At 50.5% G+C, this 25,730-nt stretch overlaps 1 protein-coding gene and 1 non-coding gene across 2 annotated transcripts in view; both read right to left on the reverse strand.

The window, feature by feature from the left end:
- Positions 1-25,730, reverse strand: part of SH3PXD2B (SH3 and PX domains 2B) — a 112,283-nt gene that overhangs the window by 71,247 nt on the left and 15,306 nt on the right. The window contains exon 2 of the mRNA XM_060144202.1: positions 9,259-9,339. Within this exon, the coding sequence (XP_060000185.1) occupies positions 9,259-9,339 (81 nt within the window). The remainder of the gene's footprint in view (positions 1-9,258; positions 9,340-25,730) is intronic.
- Positions 9,043-9,149, reverse strand: LOC132518898 (U6 spliceosomal RNA). Its single transcript, XR_009540022.1, has one exon. It is a non-coding gene; the product is annotated as a U6 spliceosomal RNA (small nuclear RNA).

Genomic DNA, 25,730 nt, shown 5'->3' on the forward strand with positions numbered 1-25,730 from the left:
TATATCCATTAAACACTAACTCCCCATTCCTCTCCTCCAGCCCTTGGCAACCACCATCCTACTTTCTATCTCTATAAATCTGACTATGCTTGGCACTGCATATAAGTATCTGTCCTTCGTGTATGGCTTCTTTCACTCAGAATAATGTCTTCAAGGTTCATCCGTTTCATAATATGTGCTCGAATTTCCTTCCTTTTTAAGGCTGAATAATATTCCACAATGAGTCTGTGTTTTAAGGTTGGTAAAATTCCTCCGACTACCCAGGTCTCCTCAGTGGCCAGAGCTGGGCTTTCCAATAGAACTTTCTACGATGATGGAGATGTTCTATATCTCTGCTGTCCCTTATGGCAGCCACCAGCCCTTGGAGGGCTAGCTACTGAGCACTTGAAATGTGGCTCCCGTGACTGAGAAGCTGACGTTTTAATTTTATTTAATTTTAATTAACTTAAATTTACATTGAAATAGCCTCACGTGACTAGTGGCACAGGGCTGGACTCATTCTCCTCTTTTAGCCGTATCTAGCTTTATTTCATTTTATCCTCCCGTCAACGGTAACTGCAATCTGTATGACCGCTATTCGCGAGGACAGGTGATCAGAGGCCTGCGAGCTGTTTTGTTTTTGGTCTTAGTGTGTCTGGGTTCACAGGCCACAGGCTGCTTCTATCCAGGGAACTGTCACACTTGGCACTCACAGGCTTTGAAACAGACATGGGTGGCATTCCAGACCCTCTGTAGGGACCCCCCAGACCCGGGATGTCTGCAGCGGCAGGACCAGAGGCATGCCGGGCAAAGTCCAACTGCAGACGGTATCCTTGGAAACTGGAAAGTCCACACCCCTCCCCCCAGATAATAAAAGGAAGTTGGGCTGAGGGTGCAGGGGACTGAAAATTGAGGAGGAAAGTGAGTCAGTCTTGGGGGGTAGGAAGGGAGGGGGAGCCACGTCAAGCTGCCACATCACAAGGGGAACGAGAGAACACTCCATCAGCAGTTTTTAAGACACAGCTTGTGGTGGAGGGAGAGGAGACAGGCTGTCCAAGGAAAATACCGTGGAGGCTGGCGTGGAGGTCCACACGTGGTTTGTGTTAGCGGCAGACTGGACTTGGGAGGGGTTTACTCCCTCACTATGACAAAGGCCTCGCGTCCCAGAAGAGCAAGAGCAGGCAGTGCAGAAGGGCCGGGGTGACCATCGTGGGCAGCTGCAGGCTGGCGGGGAGTCGCGTGGTTCTCAGAGCAGGACGCTACAACATAGCTGGGCCTGCTCTACAGCACGTGGTTGGCTGTCTTTGGGGACTCTGTCCCCTCGATGAGCTGCTTTGTCTAAATGTCGGCATGCCCCTGGACATGCCCCTTGGAGCCTGCCGCCCCTCCTTGTCCGTCCACTTCTTTCCTCCTTGCTGTCCCTCCCAGTCAGGGCAGCATGTTCTCAGCCCGACCCCCTTACTAGGCTGCCCTGTGTCCTGCCCCGCCCCCCTCACTGGTACGTGGTAGGCACTTGGGATATATTTATGCAAAGAATGAATGAATCAATGGATGAACAAATGAATGAAAAAGTGGTTAACTGGTTTGGTCAGCCATTGTCTAGGAGAGGAGAAATTATGTTCCAGGTGGCGGCAACAGAACCTGCATTGGGCCTTAGACGCAATTGACCAACACACCTTGCCTCTTTCTGTTTTCCAAATTAAGAATTGCAGTTGGTCCCTCCATATCCTTGGGTTCCATATCTGCAGATTCAACCAATGGCAGATCGAAAATATTCGGGGGGGGGGAACTTCCAGAAAGTTCCAAAAAAGCAAAACTTGATTCTACCATGGCTGGCAACAATTTACATAGCATTTACCTTGTATTTACATAGCATTTACATCGTATTAGGTATTATAAGTAATCTAGAGATGATTTAAAGTATACGGGAGGATGATATAAGCAAATGCTAGGCCATTTAACATGAGGGACCTGAGCATCGTCAGATTTTGGTATCTGTTGGGCGAGGGGCATGAAGGGAGTGGTGCTGGAGCCAATTCCCCCAGGGATACCAAGGGATGACTGTGCTGTATGAAGAAAAGGCAGCTACCGTATTTTCTCAGCTCTATACCATCAATATGGCAACGGCTTTTCAGATGGAAGGGAACAAATATTCCATTAAGCATATAAAACATGTGGGAGGCACACCCCAATTTCAGAAGACAACGTCTGGGGAAAGAGTGTGTCTCAGGGTTCAGCAAAGGCAGTATCTGGGTATAGATGGTTGGTGGAATCCTAGGCCAGGTGTTGACTAGGAGCTCGCTGGGATGTCTTCCCAGCTGGGCAAGGCCCGCCTAGGGAGCGAGAACCTCAGCCCTGCCCCTCCTACACCTGCTCCCAGAAAAGACGGGAGAAAAACACTCCCTTCCCCTTGGCTTCTGCGGTGGAGCCTGGGGGCTTCTGGGCAGACAGTCCCCAAAGCTCATTAAGTGCATCTGGGGCTACAAAACTCTCAGAAGGGGGACAGGCCAGTTCTATCTCAACAGAAACTGGAAACAAACGATGTTTGCTGTGTGACCTGGGACAGCCTCTCCTGTCTCCGGTTCCCTTCTCTGGGGAAAAACAAAGGCACAGATCAAGACGCCGCCTCCGGCTTGCCTTCAGCTCTGTGATGTGCTGCATTTGGGAAACGGATCCCCCGGAAAGCCCCCGTGCCTGGAAGCAGTCCCCTAAGCATGGAGTGTTCCTGCTTCCAGGACACATGTCATTGGTGCTTCTCTCGAGAACTCCCTGCCGGGCAGGGTGAGCCAGCTGGCTCTGTGCATCCCCCTGGCGCCACCCCCGCTGTCGGAATTCTGCAAGATGCCCAGCTCACAGTCCTGCTCTCTCACACTTCTGCACCTTTGCACACATGGTTTCCTCTGTGTGGGATGCCCTCCCCCATCCTGTCAGTGGGGCAACTCCTTACTCATTATCAAGACCCTGCTCAGATGTCACCTCCTCCAGGAAGCAAGCCCTGCCTGAGTTCCCTGGCTGGCACAGAGGACACTCTTTGAACACTTGCAAACATTTCACTGTGCCCTCTGTGAGGGAAGACCTGGCTCCAGGGATGACCATGACCCTCGGCCTGGGGGATGCAATGAACTAGTGGGAAAACTCAGAGGGCAAAGGTCACATGGCACAGGGTAAAGTGTACCCGTCACACATCCGAGGCGTGTCTGTGCAGGGCTCGTGCTCTGCTCAGAGCAGTCCTCTGCAGGACAGACTATGCCTGCATCTCACAGGGAGGTACCGAACGGGCCTTCAGAGGACAGAACTCTAAGAGCAGACAGATTCGAAGGCAATCCTGGACCTTCGGGAGGCAGGAGCACAGGCTTCAGACTCAACCACACCTGGGCCTGAGTCCAGCCATGCTCCTCTTTAGGCACGTGACTCTGCCTCTCTGAGCTTCCCTTCCCCCATCTGTGACGTGGACACAACACTGACTTCATGCCTCTAAGTGAGGACTACATGAGATGGCGTATATATGGACATCTAGTGCCTTGTAGTAAACAGTCGCCGATATTGTTATGACGTCACTCAACCAACCACATTTCCGCTAGGCGCTGCCCTCAGCTCTCCAGGCATTCCTGTCCCCACCCAGTGCCCTGTTCGGAGGCCAGCTCCCTCTGTTACACTCTGATAGACTCTCCAGAGTGTGCCCAGATGAGGGCAGAAACAGAGGTTCAGAGAGGCTGAGGGTCCTGCCCAAGGCCACACAGCCAGTCAGACAGAGGGCTGGGACCTGACATCAGGTCTTCCTACTCCAAGTCCAGGGCTCTACCGCCTGCACCCTCACATGAGTGAGACATGTTGCCAGAGCGCCCTCACGTGAGTGAGACACGTTGCCAGATGTTAACCAGTAGTGGTAGGCATGACTATCAGAGTCCAGCTAAGACAAGGGAGTTGGGAAATCATATCAGAAGGTGATCTGTCAGAAACGGGACTTTCTTGCTGGTTGACTGTGAGTTTCTTTTCCCATGAAGGAGCCTGAGTCATGCTCCTTCCTTCTACCCCAGCGGCCTCTCTGCAGACTGTTTCCTCTGCCTGAGTGTCCTGCCCCCACCAGAGGGGACATTTACTTTTTTGTCATCTACAGGTTATTTTCCCTTCTTTGGCAGCAGGTCTCTGATCTCCTCTGGGGAATCTTCTACTCCTCTATTAGTCAGCATGGATTGATGCTGATTCTACTCCAGTTCCTGGGCTGGCCCTGACTGGCCTGGCCATTACCCAAGAGGAACCAATGAAACTTGTGCTGAAACCGTTGGGGTGTTCTCTTTTTCCCTGAAGTCACTGAGCTGACCGCTGGATACAGCTGGGAGCTGTGGCTGCCACCATACCAGACAACACCCTGCCTGGACACAGAGGAGACCAAGAAGTGGAGAAAGGCAGGTCCTGGTTCACCCTGTGGCACCTAGATCCAGCCATACCTGAAGCCAAGTACCCTTAGTCTTCTCAGTTCCATTTAGCTAATCAATGTAATTTTTGAATAATCCATATGGACTGGGTTTCTGTCATCTGCAACTAAAACACTTCTGACTAAAACAAGGTCTCATGGCCAGAAAGTGGCAGCAATTGGATAAAAGCCCAGCGTCTCAACCACTCTATTAAACTGGCATCACCGCCTGCTCTAATCTTCATGCCAATTCCTAGCAGCAACCCACGCCTATCAATAATCCCAACAGCTGACACTAGCTCAGGGCTCGACAGCCCAGAAACTGCTCTCACACACATCATCACTTTTTTACAAAAAGAAATTGAGATATACTTCACATACCATAAAATGCACCCTTTTAAAGTGTTCAATGCAGTGGGTTTTAGAATATTCCCAAGGTTGTGCAACCATGACCACTATCTAATTCCAGAACATTTTCATCACCCTAAAAAGACACCCAGTTCCCATTAACAGTCTCTCCTCCTTTCTCCCTCCCACCAGCTCCCGGCAACCACTAATCTGCTTTCTGTCTCTATGGATTTGCCTCTTCCGGACACACATCATCACTTTTAACTCCAAAGGAGCCTCGTGAAGTAGCCACTGGTAAGAGCAGAGTGACCAAGACTGTGGACCCCGGTATTGCCTGCCCAGCTTCAAAGCCGAGTTCTAATGCTCATCGGCTGTGTGACCTCGGGCAAATGACTTAACCTTTCTGAGCCTGGGTTTCTTCATCTGTATCATTTGATAGGCTTGACATGAGGATTAAATGAGTCACTACATCCTGATGCTGAGCAGGCAGTACCTCAGGAATGCCAGCTGTTTCCCTAGCATCAGCCCCATGCTACTGATGAAGAAATCACCATCAGGCACAGAGGGGTTAAGGGGTGTGCCCGTGGCCACACAGAACAGGTGGCTGGGCCCCAAGTCTCCTGACTGAGTCGCCTGCTGTTTCCATTACGCCACACTGGCCGAGCTGCTCCTCCACGAAAGCTTGACCCTCCCCATGCTCTCGGCCAAGTTACTGCTGCAAAAGCCCAGGCTACTCGCCAGACAGGGAGGGAGGGGAGGGGGGAATCATGAAACCATCCAACTTCAGGGTGTCGCAGCCCCACGCGGGCTGGCCTCCTTGCCTGGTCCTTGCGATCAGCCCCTTCTTCCAGCTTCCCTCTCTCAGGTGCGGGGCTGGGGGGCAGGGCAGGCCATTTCCAGGACAGCAGGACCCTCTGGAATTCCAGGACTCTCCCACTCCAGTTGCCCATCTGGGACTCTTTAAAGCTGGCTTAAGCCCCGTCTTTAGAAGACTTTGTTACGGGAGGAGACTCTAAGGCAGCTATTTATGTTGCAGCAAACCTCCAATTCTTACTAATTATGCTGGGGTTGGAGGGGAGGAAACCTCACTTTTAAGTTCTGGTAGAAATAAGAAAGTTGAGTTAGAACAGGAGAGTGGAGGGAATGCAGGCTTCAGACCAGGTTGCCTTGGGATCCAACCCTGGCTCGAAAACGTTCCCAAACAATGTCACCTTGGGCAAATCCCATGTGAGCAGAGCGACAGCAGATGACAGATAACGCTTACCGAGCAAAGCACAACTGACTGAACTGCCACGGCAGATGTGAGCAAAGTGCTTTCATTCTTAATACAGTGTGTGGATGGGGAAACTGAGGCTCAGAAACATACAGCGGTGACACTGAGCTGAGACCTGAAAAGGCAAAGCTGAGATGTGAATGAACCCAGGTTTGCCTAACCCCAGAAGTCAAGGTCTGAAGCCCCGGGCGAGGCTGGAATAGGGAACTCGGTAACACAGGCAAGTTCCCCACACACTGCCTGGCCCATAGGCTGCCAAAGGGCAGCAGTGAGCATTTCTGTCCGCGCCACCAGGGCCTCTACCCCACCCTCTTATTGAATCTCCTCCTCTAGATGATGCTGTCCCACCCGCCCCACCCCTCTGGCCACAGCTAGCAGGCTCGGGGAGGGGGGGGGTGGTGGACTCTGACCCAGGAGGCTGACACTCAGATGCTCTCTCCCGGAGACTGGAGCCGAACCCACCAACTCCAGTGCCTTGAAGGGCACTTCAACTTGGGGACTGAAGGTGCTGTTTGGTGGAAGAAGCTGGTCCAGAGGGGCTGGCGGGAAAGGGAGCAGGTTCGATGGGAGAGCTTGTGGCCACGGGACACACGGCCCGGGAGCTGCCAGGCTTCCAGTGGGTCATTCTGTTGCTGGTTCCGGGCCCCTGTGAGGCCGGCTGTACTCCCGGCTCTGGTTTCCGTGGGGCACACTGGCCTCCTCTCATCAGTCCACCCCCACTTCTCTCTGCCTAAGCTAGCTGAGTGGGTGTCTGCTCTGTGGGTGCCAATAAGCCCTAGGCTAGCAATCACCCGTGTCACTCATCTCTGCCCCCTCTGTTCCTTCTTGGAAGCACCAGGCAGGCAAGAGGCCTCTGAAAGCAAAAATATAGGTAGCACTGCTGCCCCTGTAACATGGACCCTCGGTGCATGAAAAATCAGTCTAGCGACTTGCAAAATATCTACCCGACACCCACGCTCTAAAGACCTGCCGAAATGGATCACATCAATCACTCTTGCGTCTGAGCAAGGGGGTATGGATCTGTCTTTCTCACGTAGGACCACTTTCGGAGGTTGGGCATCACTGCTATCGTCTTTCCTGCCTTTCCTCCAGGGTCAGCCCTTCCCCCGCCCATGCCCGTGTCTGCTCCTGCCAAGTCCCTTTTAGATGGTATCTTAACATCTTTAACATAGAGCCTCTTTGGGTACTGACATTTGGTACATGTTTGCTGCGGACCAGAAGAAAAATATCATTTGTATATGATACTGTTTGGTTTGTTGCATAGTGAACACAAAACGTCACTTATGAGTTCATTACATATTAAGTAATTAGGTAACTGGTGTCAACTTCTGTCCAGTATGCAATGACTTGGCAATTTATAATGTAGATTGTTTGGTGATACTGGGGAAACAGGTTAGGGGCACATTATTATCTCCCCACCCCCTTTTAAAATATTGGAGCACAGGCTCTGAAAATTCTCTATTTGACATTTTTAGGAACAGATTAGGTCTGTTCAACCAAGGATGACGGTGGTTAATATCACCTCCAGAGAGAACGTGGAAGGCAGAAAAACAGGCTGGTGTGTGGAGGACCCGGGCTGTTTCCTGATGTCCCCACAATGCCTTCTCTACATCGGATCACAGCTGTTCTCTCCAGGTCTCAGTCCCCACCTCCCTGACTGAGAGGCAGAGCAGGGACCGGATAAGCCCACTGGCCATCACATTCCTCAACCATACCGACTGGCTTCGAGATGAGCCTATGAAACACAACACTGTGTTTGCTGGGACTTCTGCAAAGTGACCTTTCACTCTTTCCTGCTAAGTGTGAGCCCAGAGCATTGTGCAACCATGTGGGATCTGAGGATAAAGCAACATCAGGAAACTGGGAATTCAGAACAAGAGGAAGAAGCTGGGTGAGAGGACACAGAGGAGAACCCTGTATCAAGCTTCACCTGAAGCCTGCCAGTTTCCTTCTCCCAGGACATTCTGTCACACCAGCCCCCTAAATCCCCCCATCTACTTAGGCCAGTTTGAGTTGGGTTTCTGTCCCTTGCAACCAAAGGATCCTAACTGGTACCCAGAGGGAAAGAAGACAGTCATCTCGATGAGGCCTTACGTTGGCCTGTGAGCTATGTGAGCCCCTCACCAAGTGGCAGGGAACACTCATGGATTCAGGAAGCCGGGCAAGTTCCCATCTCCTCCTGAGGTCTGTGTTTTCTAAAGAACTTTGTTACATCGTATCAGGCACTGTGACTTTTCATGACACACTTGCTTTGAGCTGCTGGCCTTTGGTGCTGACCCATGGATTAGAGATCTTTTACCCTCCTGGGGAGGGGCTGACACAGAGCTGTCCACATAGGCTTCCTGTGAGACTGATGGTGCTCATGGGGGTTATAGTTCATTCCTTCGTTTGTTCGTTTGTTCATTCATTCATTCACCAAACATTCACTGGATACATACAGTGTCCTTGAATAAAACATGAAGGAAAGAGAGGATAATGAAGATGTGGTTCCTGCCCATGAGGGTCCTAGTTTAGAGGGGGACAGGCAGACGACTTCAATACAGAGTCAGGAGAGAGGGATGCAGAGCTGTGGGGTGCAGAGGAGGTGGCCTTCGCTGGCCAGGGAATGAAGTCAGACCAGGCTTCCCAGAGGATGAGACCACGAGGGGGCTGGAGGGGGCAGGAGGTGTTCCAGGTGAGGAAGAGCTAATGCAAAGGCCTCAGAGGAGAGGAGAAGGCGAGCACGGTGCCCTGAGAGCACGGCAGGCATTTTAGGAGCCGAGCAAGGAGGCTGATGGGAAGAGGAGGTCAAGGTGAGGCAACAGACGTGGGTCCGTCTTGAGAGCAGAACAGGTCCACGAGGTCTGAACGCACTCAACACGACTACACCAGTTCAAGATCTGCACTTCAAGGCCAACAGAAACGGTCTCCAGGTCAGCCTGCGTTCTGGAGCACTCAACAGGAGCCTTTATTTGGAAAATACTGAGTATCAAAGCATAAGGCAATACAGCCCATTACTTATGTCCCCAGCGTGATGGACCCTTTTTTGAAAAATATAGAACGCTCCTCAAATTTGCGTGTCACCCCTGCACAGGGGCCAGGCTAATCTTCTCTACATCATTCCAATTTTAGTATATGTGCTGCTGAGGTGAGTGCATAGACATCATTTTAAACAAGAACACTGTGGCTGTGAAGTCAAAGTGGAAAGTAAGTCCAAATAAACTCTTCCCCACCTTGCAGCTCACCGGAGACCCCAAATCCTTACCTGGAGATCAAAGAATTTGCTGTAGCGCCGGTAAATGGCCTCCGTGGAGCCGCTGGACCACGTGACACGGATGATGTAGACCTGCAGAGAGGGATGGAGACAGGCGTGAACACCAAGGGGGTCTTTCCATCTCCAGGACTCAAAAGCAAAGCAGTTCAGAGTCAGAAAGACCTGGGTTTGAATCTCAGCTCTGCCCCTGACCAGCGGTATGACTTGGACGGGTTACTTGCTCTCTCTGAGCCCCAGCTTCCTCTTCAATAAAATAGGTCTAAATACCCCCACCTCTGAGAGCTGTGCAAAGGATTACATGAAATCAGGTATAGGACAGCATAAGCACCCTGCTCATCTCAGGAGATGCTGTTACTCTCACGATCTCTTACTCCCCACTCAATTCAGAAAGCCACAGGGCTGGCTCCTTTGTCAGTATCATTCTTAAAACTTGGACTTGTCAGAAGGCACAGCAACCTGCGGCTCTTAGCTCTCTTGTATTTCTCATAAGCTACGCCATCACGCCATTTTCTCCAGTTAGGGCCTGGGCTGACTCATCTTTTCCCTCTGCATGTCAGTTTCTCCATCTGTAAACTGGGTTAACAGCATCTGTTTCCGCTGCCTCCCGGGAGAGTGTGAGGACTCGATTAAGACGGAGGATGGAGACAGCCACTTTATAAACCACAGGGCCGTGTTTTCAATCTCTGTCACAAGTCACAGCACACACAGAAAATAATGCATTGACAACAAATTCGGGCAAACCAAGGTGGCAGCAGGAGGTCACAGCATCTGGCTGGGGGCTCTGGTAGCCCTGGACACCACCTGGATACTCAAGGGAGAAGGGATCAGCACATCCATTCCTGGCTTGCACAAATTATCTGTGGTTACAGGGTAATTTTGACACTTAAAACATACATATGTGAAAGCTATCTGGAAACAGAGAAATGCTGTATAAACACGAGGGGCTAGGTGTTGTTAAAGAGGCCGGGGGGTACACAGGCAGGGTCCCTGCCTCTGTGAGTGGAGGGTAAGCTGCGGAGACAGCACGTGCATAAGTGAAGATAAGTAACATGTACGCAGGGGACGTCTGTTATTTTTTGCCCAGTACTGATTAACCTTTCCTTCAACCAGAGTGCCTTGACTTTCCTCCTGGGAGCCTCCTTCCCTACCTCAACACAGTCCCTTAGACACCAAGGTGGGTACCACTGTCCACAGTGATTGGTTGAGGAGTGAGCACATGACCCACGCCAGGCCAATCACAGCCAGTAAGAATCAGCCCTGGGACTTCTGCTCTGACCCCTGAGAAAAATAAGCTCTCTTTCTTTGAGGTTGCTAGGCTGTTAGGATGCAACATGGAGATGCCAGGGGGCCATCTCATCATCGCTTGGGAGGAGCCTGCCTGAGAATGAGGCAAGTATCAGTGGAATCCTGATGACACAGTCTGACCCTTAGGTCCAGCTTTGCCTGTAGCTCTATCTACTCCTTGTCTGTTCAGTTTCCTAAGCCACTAAATCCTGGGCAACACCCACACTCTGGGATTATTTCTGAAGCCAGTTTAAGCTGGGTTTCTGACACATGTAATTTAGTCCTGACGGATGCAGGAAGGGGGGGCGGGAGAGATCTCTGAAGCTTGAAGTCATCATGGTGTACCTTGAAGGACATGTAGATCTAGATAGCAGGAGAGGAAAGAAGAGACCGTCAGTGGTAAGGGATGATGGTGGAGCAAAGACGAGCTCAGGGAGTATGGGGGACCACGCCTAGCAGTGGTTTCCAAAGCGGTTTTAGACAAAGTCTCTTCCCAAATGAGTTCTTGCTAGGATACCTTCATTCAAAACAGGAAAAGGAGGAGCTACGGGGGGCCAGAGCCAGAGCCCATTGTGAACACCAGGGACTTATGGGAGAAGATTTTCCAGGTGAGAAGAGATGAAAAATGTAAAGACAAATCAAGACAAGATGTGAGGTGCCCCTGAATGCCCAGCTAAGGGGTTCACCAGGAACAACCACTCTAAATCCAACATCTATTTCATTTCAGCGAAGCAAGGCAGGAAGGCATTTGGACTCTAGACTCACGCAATTTCCTAACCCCCAGGGCCTCAGTTTCCATCTGTAAAACGGGGTCATCGAGCCCATCTTACATAGAATTGTGATGATTATCAGAGGTAAAGCTCTGAGCTCCTTGCAGAGAGGAAAAGTTCAAGAAATCTTAGTACCCTTCACTCTGAGTCCCCAGTGTCTACCCGGCCCCAGTTCAGAAAGACAGACTATTTCAACACCAGGGATTCAGGTATCCCACCTCCCCCCTCCTTGTTTGTGTCCACTAGTCCTGGGTACCTCATAGAGCCAAAAGACAGGGCAGGGCATCCTTTGGGAGGCAGAGTCACCCTGGAAAAGTGATTTTACGACAAAAAGAGCTGTCTCCAAAGGCACCTGAATAGTCATTAGTCTTATTAAAAAGAAAACAGGGGAATCCCTGGTGGTGCAGTGGTTAAAAATCCGCCTGCCAATGCAGGGGACATGGGTTTGAGCCCTCGTCCAAGAAGATCCCACATGCCGCGGAGCAACTAAGCCCGTGCACCACAACTACTGAGCCCACGTGTGACAACTACTGAAGCCCACGCGCCTAGAGCCTGTGCTCCGCAACAAGAGAAGCCACCGCAACGAGAAGCCCGCGCACTGCAACGAAGAGCAGCCTCCACTAGCCGCAACTAGAGAAAAGCCCATGAGCAGCAACGAAGAGAAAGAAAGAGAGAGAGAGAGAGAGAGAAAACATCAATGCTGCTTAAGCAAGCCTTCAGCGAGTCGATTTAGAGTGGCGCCCATTCATTCATTCACTCTACAACATTTACTAAACACCTCTTGTGTACCAGGCCCTCTGCCGGGTGCTGGGTTACAATGAGCAGCAGGACAGCCTCGGACACTGCCCTTGGACAGTGGGAAGATGGGCAATAAACCATCAGATGAGGAAATATGTATATAATTTAAGTTACAGTAAGTGCTAGGAAGGACCCCAAAGCCTGCTGTGGTAGCGCAGGATGGGGATGGTGGTGGTGGGTGTTCTTGGAAGGGAAGGTCCCTCTGAGGGAGCAGCCTTTGAACTGAGACCTGAAGGCTGAGGAACTGGCTTGGGGAAGAGCTGAGGAAAGTGTATTCCAGACAGAATGCAAAGTACAAATGAAGACACGCAGGCTGGAAAATGCTTGGAATGTTTGAGGAACCAGAAGACCATTACGGCAGGACAGAGCTGTCAGGGAAGGGGACGTGGCCAGGAGGGGCAGCAGCTGTATCACAAGGGTCTTATAGGGCTTATAGGCCACGGTGAGGGGTTTTTATTCTATTGAAGTTTTGAGGGGTGCAGGGGGCTGGGGAGGAGGCGTTTGACATAATTTAATGTATGTTTTAAAAAAATATCCATCTATATGCCTCTGGCTGCTGTGCAGAAAATGGTTTTGAAAAAGGGCAGGGAAACTAGCAAGGGGACTTTTCCATATCTGAAAGGGACCATGGAACTCAGCCAACCCAATGGCCCCACCTTCCAGATGAGTAAATGGAGTCCCAGAAAATACCCTACCAAAGGTCCCCATCCTGGGGGATGTATAAACAAAGTCTGTATGACTATCTGTAAAGGACAATGCCAATGTGGATTAAAAACAAGAAAAAAATAAAATAAAATATCATCAAAGATTTTTAAACCAACCCAAAACATACACCCATAAACAGAAAAAAAAAAATTCTGCTTACATAATTCATTCTTGATCTCTTGTTTAAAATTTTTTTTAAATTTATTTATTTATTTAGTTATATTTATTTTTTTTAGGTGTGTCACTCTATTTAGGTGTTTTTTCATTTCTGTCAGTAATATTTTCTAGTTTTAATTTTTATAAAATTTTATTTATCCAGCATTTTAGAATTTTATTTATTTTTTTATACAGCAGGTTCTTATTAGTTATCCATTTTATACATATTAGTATATACATGTCAATCCCAATCTCCCAATATTTATTTATTTATTTATTTTTGGCTGCGTTGGGTCTTTGTTGCTTTATGTGGGCTTTCTCTAGTTGCAGCAAGCGGGGGTTACTCTTTGTTGTGGTGTGTGGGCTTCTTGTTGCAGTGGCTTCTCTTGCTGTGGAGCATGGGCTCTAGGCGTGCTTCAGTAGTTGTAGCACATGTGCTCAGTAGCTGTGGCTCGTGGGCTCTAGAGCACAGGCTCAGTAGTTGTGGCGCATGGGCTTAGTTGCTCTGTGGCATGTGGGATCTTCCTGGACCAGGGCTCGACCCCATGTCCCCTGCATTGGCAGGCGGATTCTTAACCACTGTGCCACCAAGGAAGCCCTTGTTTACAATTGTTTTTTTTGCGGTACGCGGGCCTCTTACTGTTGTGGCCTCTCCCGTTGCGGAGCACAGGCTCCGGACGCACAGGCTCAGCAGCCATGGCTCACGGGCCCAGCCGCTCTGCGGCATGTGGGATCTTCCCGGACCGGGGCACAAACCCGCGTCCCCTGCATCGGCAGACGGACTCTCAACCACTGCGCCACCAGGGAAGCCCTGTTTACAATTTTTAAAGTTCTGTCCCTATGGTACAAGAACTCTGTAGCAGATCTAACTGGTTTATTGGAATCAACCTCTGAGCACAATGTCTGCATTTTTAGGCACAGATCTAACTTTTTGATGAGAATTGTCCCAATGTAGGGCTTTGGCCTTGCCCACGGTTTGGGGGCTGGTGAAAGAGCCCATGCACTGGGTTCTAATGCCAGCCCTGCTGTTTGGTGAAACTCACAAGGTACCAATCTCTCTGGTCACAGTGTCCTTCTCTCTAAAATGAGGACAGCAATCTCCCCTGAGGACTCACTGCAATAACTAAGGTACAGATAGGGCTTTGCCAATGCCCGGCACACATGAGCTGTGCAGTTCGCTTTTCCCTCATGGCAGGTATCCGGTATTCCTCCTTATCTGGTACCTCCTCTCTCCTTTTGGTAATAGCCCCTGATTTCCCTTGGAGGGTCACCTTTCTCCAGCCCCTAGTCTTTGTGATAGGGAGTATCATGTGTCCCAAGCCTGGCCAACCAGAATCTACCAGTCCCTGATCCCAACAATGGTTCAGGGATGGGCACGTCACCCAAGCCAGGCTGATGAGACTCAATTCTGGGACTTCTGATGGCATGATCAGGAAAGAGACCCTTTTCCCCACTGCAGTGGCGAGCTGGGAGAACTCTACACCGTGATTTAAGATGTAGAAAGCACAGAAGCAAGCAGAGCTCAGAGGGAGAGAAAAGTGGCATGTCCTGTGACACTGCTTGAACCCCTGGACCTGGCATCCCGGACATTCCACACACACAAGCCCAAACCTTTTTTCTTATTTAAAGTCAGTATGAGTTTTTGTTACTTGCAACCAAAGCATTCCTAACACATCTGACCTTGGCTTTTGGATTATATCCCAAACCCAGTTAATACTCAGTGGCCTGGTGTTAAGGAATTAAAAGCAGACTTTTTCGTAGCAGCATTACTCACAATAGCCAAAAGGTAGAAACAACCCAAGCGTCCACTGAGAGACGAATGGATAAGCAAAATGTGTAATATTATATTCAGCCTTAAAAAAGGAAATTCTGACATATGCCATAACATGGATGAACCTTGAGGACATTATGCTAAATGAAAAAGACCAGTCACAAAAAGACACATACTGTGTGATTCCACTTATACTAGGTAGTTAGAGTTTTCAAATTCATAGAGACAGAAAGTAGAATGGTGGTTGCCAGAGGCTGGGGAAAGCGGAATGGGGAGTTAGTGCTTAATGGGTTTGGGAAGATGAAGAGTCGTGGAGATGGATGGTGGTGACGGCTGCACAACAGTGTGAAGGTACTTAACGCTACTGAACTGTGCACTTAAAAATGGTTGAAATGGTAACATTTATGTTATGTATATTTTATCACAATTTAAATAAATAAGTAAATAAATAAATAAGCAGATTTCCTTCAGAGATTTACATAGTGCATGTCATGCTGCCTGGAAGTGACACTTATAACTTTCTCCCTAGTGTAGCCCTCAAAACACGTGCTGCATACCTGAAGAACTTATATCCAGAATATATTAAAAAAAAAACAACACACAACTCAACAGTAAGGAAACAACCAACCCAATTACATGATAGACAAAAGATCGGAATAGACACTTCATCAAAGAGGATATATGGGGACCTCCCCGGTGGCGCAGTGGTTAAGAATCCGCCTGCCAATGCAGGGGACACGGGTTCAAGCCCTGGTCCGGGAGGATCCCACATGCCGCGCAGCAACTAAGCCTGTGTGCCACAACTACTGAGCCTGCGCTCTAGAGCCTGCGAGCCACAACTACTGAAGCCTGCGAACATAGAGCCCGCACACTGCAACGAAGAGTAGCTCCCACTCGCCACAACTAGAGAAACGCCACGTGCAGCAATGAAGACCCAACGCAGTCAAAAATAAAATAAATAAATTTATTAAAAAAAAAAAAGAGAGAGGGTTTCCCTGGTGGCGCAGTGCTTGGGAGTCCGCCTGCCGAGGCGGGGGACGCGGGTTCGTGCCCTGGTCCAGGAGGATCCCACATGCCGCGGAGCGGTTGGGCCCGTGAGCCATGGCCGCTGGGCCTGCACGTCCGGAGCCTGTGCTCCGCAACGGGAGAGGCCATGGCAGTGAGAGGCCTGCGTACCGCAAAAAAAAAAAAAAAAAAAAAAAAAAGGATATATGGATGGCAAGTAAGTGCATGAGAAGATATTCAACATCATTAACCATTAGAGAAAGGCAAATTAAAACCATGATGAAGGATCACCACGCATCCATTATAATGGCTAAGATAGAAAAAAATACTGACAAAAACAAGTGCTGACAAAAATGTGGGACCACCTGAACTCTCAGACATTGCTGGGGGGATAAAAAGACGGCACAGCCACTCTGGAAAGATCCTTGATGGAGGCTGAACCATGGGGTGAAAGGTTGGTGGAGAAAAGGAGAGTCATACGGGGTGAAGATACCACCCCAGGGATTAGTCTCGTAGCAAAGGGAAAAATGTCCCTTTTCAAGGGAGAGATCTGGCGACCACAACTGTAATAGGAGATCAAACCTAGCGTGACCAATAAGAGGGATAATTAGACTCTGAGGTGATGCAATAGGAAGTATACAAAACCTTCTGTCAAGTATCGTCACCAAAATATTTAACCTGAATCTCAAGTCTCTTGACCTAAGTTTCACTTCATAGGAAGTACAGGAGGGAGAGGAGCAAGCTAAATGACACGTAAGGAAACAATCAGATAAATCCAGGATCTAGGATGGTCTACAAGTCTACTCCTAGGGCACAGCTCAAGTGCTACCTCCTCCAGAAAGCCCTCCCTGACTGCTCCCGCCCCACCAATATCAGGTTGGGTCTCCCTGGTACATGCCCCTTGGCACCTACTGTCCCATCACAAAGTCGACTACACTTTACAGCAACTGCTGACAGCAGGAACCATGCTTGTCTTGTACATACACCGAATGCTGTATGCCCAGCTCTGAGCACAATGGAAAGTCTGTAGTTTGTGGAAAAAAAATGAAGAAGACACGAAGATGCCAAGAAGTCAAGCCCTCTCTGGCTCCTGTCCTGCTTCACCACAACCCCTCCCCCTGGGAATGAGCAAGCACAGAGACCACACTGGTGTCCGAGGGCCACGGAGGAGGCCTTAAACCGGAATTAGCCACCAGCAAAATCCCTTCTTACACAACCTCAGCATCAGGGCCTGCGTGATTTGCAAATTCTAGACTCCCCAGGTCCGGGTTTCTCACAGGGCCTCTGCGTCACCAGGGCCAGAAGTCCTGGGTTTCTAAACTTCCTCTAAGTCAGCCACGCCAGGGTGCTTGGGGTCGAGGTGGGTAGATGACTGGGTCTTGGTCTCCCCCAAATCCTCGCGAGCTTGCAGGCCAGGCTAATAGCTCCCACGTTGTCCTAGAGAGGGATAGAGGCGCAGAAGTGCAGTGACTTGCCTGAGGTCACAGGCTACACAGTGCAGAGCAAGGACTCTGACCCAGGTTACCTCTAACCCTGACGGCCCTGCTGCACCAGGGAATCACGCCCCCACCCAGTAGCTGGGCCACCGTTGGACCAACGAGATGGCTGCTCATTTTTCTACCTCTTCCTCAGAGCCTGCTGGGAGGCTATTGAGTTCAGGGCTTAAGAGGGCCTGGATTCACCCTCTGCCTCCATCTCAACTAGCTGCATGGTATTGGGAAAGCAGCTTTACCTCTCTGCGACACAGCTTCCTGCTCCGTAAAAAACGGGGATCGTTACAGTGTGATGATTAAATGAGAAAATGCATGGAGAGTGCTGGGCTTGGGGCCTGGCACACGGTAAATGTTCCATGAAGAGAAGCTATCATCCTCCTCCTCACTTTGAGCTAAACACAGGGACATAGAGCTGAGGGGACCTCGCCCCTGCTCGTTGTCTCTACAGGTGAGCCCCTCCTGCAGCCCACCCTCCAGTCCCCATCTGCCCCCATCTCCCCCCCGGCGCTGCCTCTTCCACTGTCTTCTCCAGGCCCCAGGGGGGTGCAGAGGGACTGTCCCTCCAGGGCCTGGGAACACAGGTCCAGCTCACCTGAGTCTGGGGCACAGGCCTCCCAGCTGCTGGGTGAGTCAGGGCCCTGATCCCTCCCCGTTGGTGTCTGGGGGGAAGACACTGCCACCTCGCACCCCAACCCTTGGGCCTCAGCCTGAGCGCAGGGGAGCAAATGCTAGGCCACCACACATGTGAGCCTGCTTGGTGCCGGGGCTTTAGCAGCCCTGGCCTTCCCTCCTCTACCTGGGGGTGAGGACCATCCCAGGGAGTCCCAGGTCAGTCTGACTTGCCAGGAGCTGCCATAAAGAGGGTGAAAAATCCCACCTGTTCATAGATGGAATTAGGTGTCATGTAGCCTGGGCCACAGTGACCCCTGTCCTCTGAGGACCACCCTGTCCCAGGGCCTCCAGAGGCCACTTTTCTTCAACTTAGACTGCTTTTGGAAGACAGAAAAGAAAAAAGCCCCCGGGCAGATGCCAAAAGTTCATCTGTGGACCCCCACCTCCATGAGAAGCACCACTTGTTTCATCTCACAGCCACAGCTGACTGGTCCAGGCATGGTCAGTTTCTCAGGAACCTGAAATCAGACCTGAATATATCAGCTCCATCCGAGAGGATGCTCCTGCAGCCTGAGCCACCTCCAGTTTGTGACAGACATTTGGTCTGCAGAGAGGGACGAACGAAGGAGAGGCAGAGAAAGGAGAGGCAGGGAGAGCCCTGCTTGGCTCCCGTCCGCACTCTAGCTCCTGCTTCTAGGGCCCACCTGCCCACCCAGGGCCGCTATGACGCAGGGGACTGGCCTTCTAGTTAATTTCCCTCTTAGCATGAAGAAGGTTTGTGTGCCACTTAAAGAGTTCTGTGATACAGGGGAAAGTTCAGGCATTATCTCAGGTGAAAGAACAGTCTAAAACAACAATCTAATCTCAAAAAAATTATGTATACAGTATATAAGTGTATGTGTGTGCTTGTGTATATTTCATTTGTGTATTACGGTGAAGGCCGACTTAGTGAACACAGAACCAGGGGAAATGAGGGCTGGGGTCCTGTGAGCCTCTGATCACAACATTTTCATCCAAAGATCAATACACAGCCTTGCTGTACGTTTCTGTTTAATGACACCTTATTTAATGTATATTGTTGATTCATTAAGCTTGAACTCATGGCCAGTGGCACTGTAACTCATGCCTGAACGAAGCTTACCTAACACCTCCAAAAGACACATCACACTTAGGAACACTGGACAGCCCTTTAGCACTAGGTTTGAGGCCACGTTAAACAGCGAAATGACCAAAAAAAGCACGAGATGTATACAATGTGGCAATAAAGGGACCATGAAAAAGACACTTGTTCAGAGTATAAGAGCTGGAACAAGAAGGCAGAGGTTGCCTCGTTCAACCCCAGCTGGGGAAATGCACCTCAGGCCACACCGTTTTTGCGGCCACGCACATGCCCACATCTGCAAGCGACCGGGAAAGCACTACAAGTACTGATGCTGGATTAGAAATAAATTTTAGCAAGTAGGCAAATTCCCAAATATGGAACCGGCAAATAATGTGGATGGACTATATTGTATATAAAGTGTGTGTGTATGTCTATAAACCACTGATATATACATACATATATATATACATATATATATATATATATATATATATATAAACATGTATATATATGGTTTGCTCTGGGTTGGTAGGAATATGTTAAGACTTTAAAAATTCTCTTCTTGAAGCTTTCTTGTATTCTCCAGATTTTCTACTGTGTATTTTCTTTTATAATCAGAACGAAAATGTCACTTTCCTAGGAGAACAGGAAGAAATGTGTCTCTGACACACTCTCTGGTCTGGAACACCAAGGTTGAACCCCATCTTCCCTCACTATCTCGGCTCAGTCCTAGGGCCGTTCCTCTGGAACATCCTTCCAGATCACGGAGCACCTCCTGGGTGCAGGTACAGCCGATGACAGAGGTGGGAGTGTGGGATGGGAGGAAGCTGGGAGTTGGCAGAGGGTGTCTTAGCCCTGACCTCACTCTAAGTTCGGGAAAGTCTTTTGCCCCTTTGAGCCTTTGTGTTCTCTGAAAGATGGGGATAAGGACACTCATCCTTCCTACCTCACAGGCAAAGATCGAATGAGGTATTTTTTTACAGCTCCAGAAATGGAATCTGTGTTGGTTAGAATCTCCGCTTGTGGCTGGGATTTGAGGGAGAATGTTCCACAAATGCTTCCTAACTCCTCCACAGTCACCTCCTTTGACAGGTCCAACCCAGCCCAATGGAGTGTGGGCTCCCAGTGCCTGGAGGGATCCCACTAGACACAAAGAAATTTATGTTCCATTTCTAAGGTCAGGTCACCCATGAATAAAGATTTAAAACAGAACAAAGCTTAGAGGCCCTTGGACAACAGCTGGAGCCAGGCCTGGGCATGGCTACGTAACAGAAACAGGCGAGCTCCAGGCAGCTCTGCTTAACTGACATGCCTTATCCCTGCAGACCCACTGGCCCACACCTCTGCCCATGGCCGCAACTCTTGGAAAGGCCCCAGAACTCCATCGATATGCCATCCCCAGGGCAGGATGATATGAAACAGCTGTTGCCCCACCTCCGGAGCACTGTGATCTCATATGCTTTCATCACGTGAACTAGAGAACATGAGAAGGTGTTTTTGCCCAGTGAATAAGATCCCCGAGGCACGGGGGAATGTCCTCCAATCTCACTTTGCTTTGCAAATCTCTATGGCGGGGTTTCTAGGGCTGGCAAAGAATCTGGTTGTAATTCCCCGCTGATATTAATTAGAAGGGGTGTGGCTTCTGCACTAGTCACATGACAAAGTGATTACATTTTGATCTGGGTTGCAGTGGCCAGAGGTTTAAATCTGGGGGAGGGTCTGGTCCAAGCGCTTTTCAAAGTGACGGTCCTTAGATCACTGTCTCAACGTATGCAGGAGCTCGGGCACACCGGCCGGTTTTAGGTGATTCAGGGCTCGGCACTAAACTGCAGGGAATCCCATAGTGAGAAAGTTAGTCTCTGCCATTCCCTTCCGGCCCTGACTGGCTCAGAAAGTTGGCAATAGCGGCTTTTCAACACCCCTTCCAACACTTGCTGGTCTCATTTCCTGAAGAAGGGACAGAAGACCTCACGGCAGGCAACGCTTGCCAGGAAGAACTTTAACACACTGATTTTCTTCTTCCTTTCTATTTAGTTTCCTTCTATTTCTAGCGAGGGCTGCTGGTTTTCCATTTATGGTGGACAGCTAAAGTTTCCCTTTAAAAATAATTGAAGTAAAAAAGTGAGTCACTTTGAAGAATACTGAATTAAGAATATGTAGTACAGGGGGTTTGTGGCTATGCCAAACGTTGTGCTGGTGCCGGTAGGATGATCAACAATGAGGGCGGTGCTGTTTTAGTGAACTCCTTGCCATTCTCGCTCTGTCTGGGGCTCTGTTGTTTACAGGCCAACAAGCCCACATTTCTCAAGCTGGAAGCCCTCTCCTGGCTCTACAGTGCTGGTGGGGAACCTGGAATGACCTGGGAGACCAAAGAAAACATCTAAAGAGAGGGCACCAGTGGGACAGAGAGTTGGGGCTGTTTTCCTGCAAGGGCTGTGAGAAAGGAACATCAGCAAGACAGAGATCCGTGCTCCATTAGCAATATCTGCCCTGGGCACCTGGGACTGGGAGGATGTGTACGGCACACATTCCTGATTCTAGAGCAACCCCTCCATTTAACAAAGGGACCGAGGGGGGCTTCCCTGGTGGCGCAGTGGTTGAGAATCTGCCTGCTAATGCAGGGGACACGGGTTCGAGCCCTGGTCTGGGAGGATCCCACATGCCGCGGAGCAACTAGGCCCGTGAGCCACCACTACTGAGCCTGCGCGTCCGGAGCCTGTGCTCCGCAACAAGAGAGGCCGCGATAGTGAGAGGCCCGCGCACCGCGATGAAGAGTGGCCCCTGCTTGCTGCAACTAGAGAAAGCCCTCGCACAGAAACGAAGACCCAACACAGCAAAAATAAATAAATAAATAAATAAATAAACTCCTACCCCCAACATCTTAAAAAAAAAAAAAAGCATCTCCCCGCGAAGCCCTTCCTGACTCCTGACACTTACTACACCTTGTCTCATCCTGTTTAAAAACAAACAAACAAACGAACAAAGGAACCGAGGGGTGTAGCGACTTACTAAGGGTTCCACTCTTAGCTATGGACTCTTCCCACTTCCACAGCAGTATCCAAATTTCCTTGCAAGCTCCTCATGCCCCTCTGGGCCTCCTGCACAACGACTCCCCCAGAGGACTTTAAATCTGGAAAGTTCTTAGGTGATTAGGCCAGCGGTCAAACTGTCCTGCAAGAAGCCCCAGGCTCCTGGTGAGGTGGGTCGGGCTCTGGGTTCTCCATCCTGGTTTCCACGAGGCACTCCCACTTTTAGCTCTTCTATATATGGAAGAGGGTGTAACCTGGCAGCCTGCAGGCCCAATCGCCAGACCTTGTGGGTCCGCGCTGCCACAAGGCAACCATCAGTGGAGACTTTAGACAGGGCCTGGGCTCCTCCATTGCCCACAGTCCTCCTTCGCCTGCTTCAGGCCGACAGCTGGGGGTTCCAAGACTTTAAAATATACAAAAACCCTGCTCTAGACCGTCCCTCATTTTATAGTTGGGGTTACGAGGTCAGAGAGGGGAAGGAACTTGCCAAGGCCACACAGCGTGCAAGGAGGAGAGTTGGAACCAGACCTAGGGCTCCTCTTGGGAGGTGCTGAGGATGTCGGAGTTCCACTCCAGAATGCTGTTTCTCAGACCTGAGAAACAGCAGAGCCCTTTTTAGCCAGAGGGAGGAAAAACTCTGTCTCTCACGCAGCATACTGAGGGGCTATGGCTTCTGCCCACGGATCACACAGTTTCTGCAGCAAGTCCTTAGCCCAGGATAACTAAAGCTGTCCTGCACTGCAGCCAGAGCAACCTTCATTAAATACAAAAACACGTGCAGCCCTGAAATCAAGCAGCACCGTTAGTTTCGAGATCTAGATGAACCCACTCCTTGCAGAGAGGGCTCCTGGGAATATGTCCGAGGGAGTCCGAGAGTCTATAAACCCTGGTTTAAGAAACCAGCTTTAAAAGGTAACTGTGACCTCCCCGGCCACCCCAATAAAGCTCCCACACTGGCTGGGTTTCTGGGAGCAGCTTGGGAATGACTGGCTGGGCTCCAGATCCACCTCGTTGGCTATCTGCTGCCCAGGCTTAAGGTGGAGGACACAGTCTGGGGCGGGGGTGGGTGGGGGTAGGAGGGAGGGAGGGAGAGAAAGAGAGAAGGGTGGAGGAGAGTGGGAGAGAGCAAGGAGAGGGGGGAGAGTGAGGAGAGGGCAGAGGCAGTTGGATGGGCTCCACCGGCTTAACTAATGGGAAACATGATTCTGCTGTCCCCGTGGAGACCACACGTTCCCTTTGGTTCCGATCTGTCAGCTCTCTCCAGCTGTCTGCCCAGCATCTGGCCTATGTAGGTCAGCACTCCCAACCTCTTTTTGGAATGGCAACACCCACAGTGTACTTGATTTCCTAACACCCAGAGCAGCATCGCCACCGGAAGTGCTGAGGAACGCATATTTATCTTTTTAAAGAAGGTACATTAAGTTTAATCCTGAAAACTGCCGCCTGAGTGCCATGTCAGAGTGAGGCAGGACCAGGATGAGTGGCGGGAGGGCCGAGATAAAATCAGCAACCATGCTGGGGAACCTGCTGCTATGCGCTGGCCCTGTGCAAGGTGTTTTACCAACACCCTGTCAATCATCATGAAACACCTGGCGGGAAGGGGGCGTCCGCCCTCAGGTTGGGGAGGTGGAAACCCAGGATGCCACCATGCCTGAGGTCACGCAGTTGGGAAGTAAGCGACTTCAGTTCCAAGCCCAGCTCCTTCAGCCTCTGAAGTCCCTTCTCCTCCTTCCAGACCCTCAAGGCCAGGCCTCGGCTCTCCTGGTCCCAGGCCAGAGCTTTCCTGTCCCAAGTCAGCATCAGGAATCACCAAGCTCAGGCGCCACAGCAAGTGACACTCTGGGGGTGGCCGGCTGCCAATTTTTCTCTTTTCAATTAAGTGATTGCTTGGAATGGGGCCCAAAGACAAGTGCTTGTGGTGTGAGTGGCAGAGAAGATGTTTTTTGTCCCCAGCGCACTCAGGTAGGTGGTGGAGCTGAGGTCACAGATTGTACCTGGGGGCAGAGGGGTGCCAGGCCAGGAGGTGGGAGACAGGGTCGGTCTCTCTAAAGCACAAATTGAATCGTGTCTCTCCTCTGCTTCAAACACCTCAGTTCGTTCATTCATTCATTCAGCAAATACAGACAAGGGCACCTACTGTGTACCAGGCTCCCTTCCGAGGGCTGGGGATATGGCCGTGAACGAGGAAGACAGAAGTCCCTGTCTACCTGGAGCTTTCAGCCTAGTGGAGGAAGACAACAAAGGCATGTCGGGGCACCTGGCCAGGTGCTCCCTTGCCTCTGGTCCTTGCACCTGCCACTGCCTCTGGAGGGAGGATCTTCTCTCCCTTCACCTTTGTAGCAACTCTTCACTTCCTAGGTGTCAGCTTAGAGGCTGCCTCCTCTTGGAAGCCTTACTGGAGACCCCCAGTCTGGGTCTGGCCTCCTTTCTCTGGGTTCCCACAGCCACTAGGGCTGCCGTCACTCAGCACACATTCCTCTGGGTGTGCTGTTCTGTTCACGTGACTGTCACCCCACTCCCCTGGGAGCCCTCAAGGGACAGGGGCCAGGTCTGTCTCATTCACCACAATCTTTCCAGTGCCTGGTGACACTGGGCTCTCAGGAACTGCCTGGTGGGAGACCAACAGGCGGACAGACAGACAAAAAGCCAAGACAGGGCCACACGGTCATAAATCAAGGTGACCTCACTCAAGGCTCTCTGAGTCTGGGGTAACAATGCTCTTGGAATGGCTGAGTGAACAGCTCAACTGCCAAGGGTGCTGGAAACAGAACCAGCTTTGTTACAGAGAAGAATGCAGGCACAGGGCCCAGCCCTGGGAGGGAAGTCCACGTCTCACCCCAAGACCTCTCTGGACAGGAGATGGAGAAAAAGAGAACAGCGCAGGAGCAATTCCAACTGCAGGTGGAGGCAGCATCCCATACCATTTGAGAGTCAGGGCAGCCCGAGGGAATTCTTAGGAGGTGATGGAATTATGCTGCATCCTGTTTCGGGCGGTGGTTACGAGAACCTACGCATGTATAAAAGCTCATGGAATGCTATACCAAAAAAGGGAATTTTCCTGCACACATGTAAGTCAAAAATTAAAAATAAAAATCACTCCTTAGTGTCATTAAAAAAAAAAAAAAAGATAGACACTGGCTTTAGGGTACCCAGGTATGATTCTCGGCTCTACAGCTTAAAGCTGCTGTGGGACTTTACAAGTCATTTCATGGCCCCGAGCCTCTATTTTCTCATCTGTAAAATGGAGAGAATAGTCGTACCTACTTTATAGGGTTGGCTAAGGATTCAACAGGCTAATGCAGGACAGGAGCTTGGCACATGGCCTGACTTACAGGAAGCTTTGAGTGCAATCACTGATAACCCCATTACAGAGGTGAGGCGCTGGTGGCTCAGGCCGGCCAACTCAAATCTTTTGAGGTGAACTAAGTGAAAGGGAAAAGTCACGAATGTCACTCTGTGAAATCCAATCAACAGCCTCTCCCTGGAGCCCATCCTTCCATGACTGCCGGAGCCTCATCCAGATGGCAAGCAGCATGACCCACTTGCAGGGCCGGCCGGGTGCAGCACCTCCGTTCTTCTAGATGGAGACACGGAGCTGGTGGAAACACTTGCTGGACTGGGTGTGCAGCGCCAGCCCGGGCCTCTGGCTGCCAACTCACAGCCTTGCACACATCTGGCCCGAAGCGGCACGGGGAGCTTTCCAATGGCAAGCAGAGGTGCTGGCAGCTGGAGCCAGGC

This window comes from Lagenorhynchus albirostris, chromosome 3 (genome assembly GCF_949774975.1).
Source record: "Lagenorhynchus albirostris chromosome 3, mLagAlb1.1, whole genome shotgun sequence".
Classification (NCBI taxonomy): Eukaryota; Metazoa; Chordata; class Mammalia; order Artiodactyla; family Delphinidae; genus Lagenorhynchus; species Lagenorhynchus albirostris.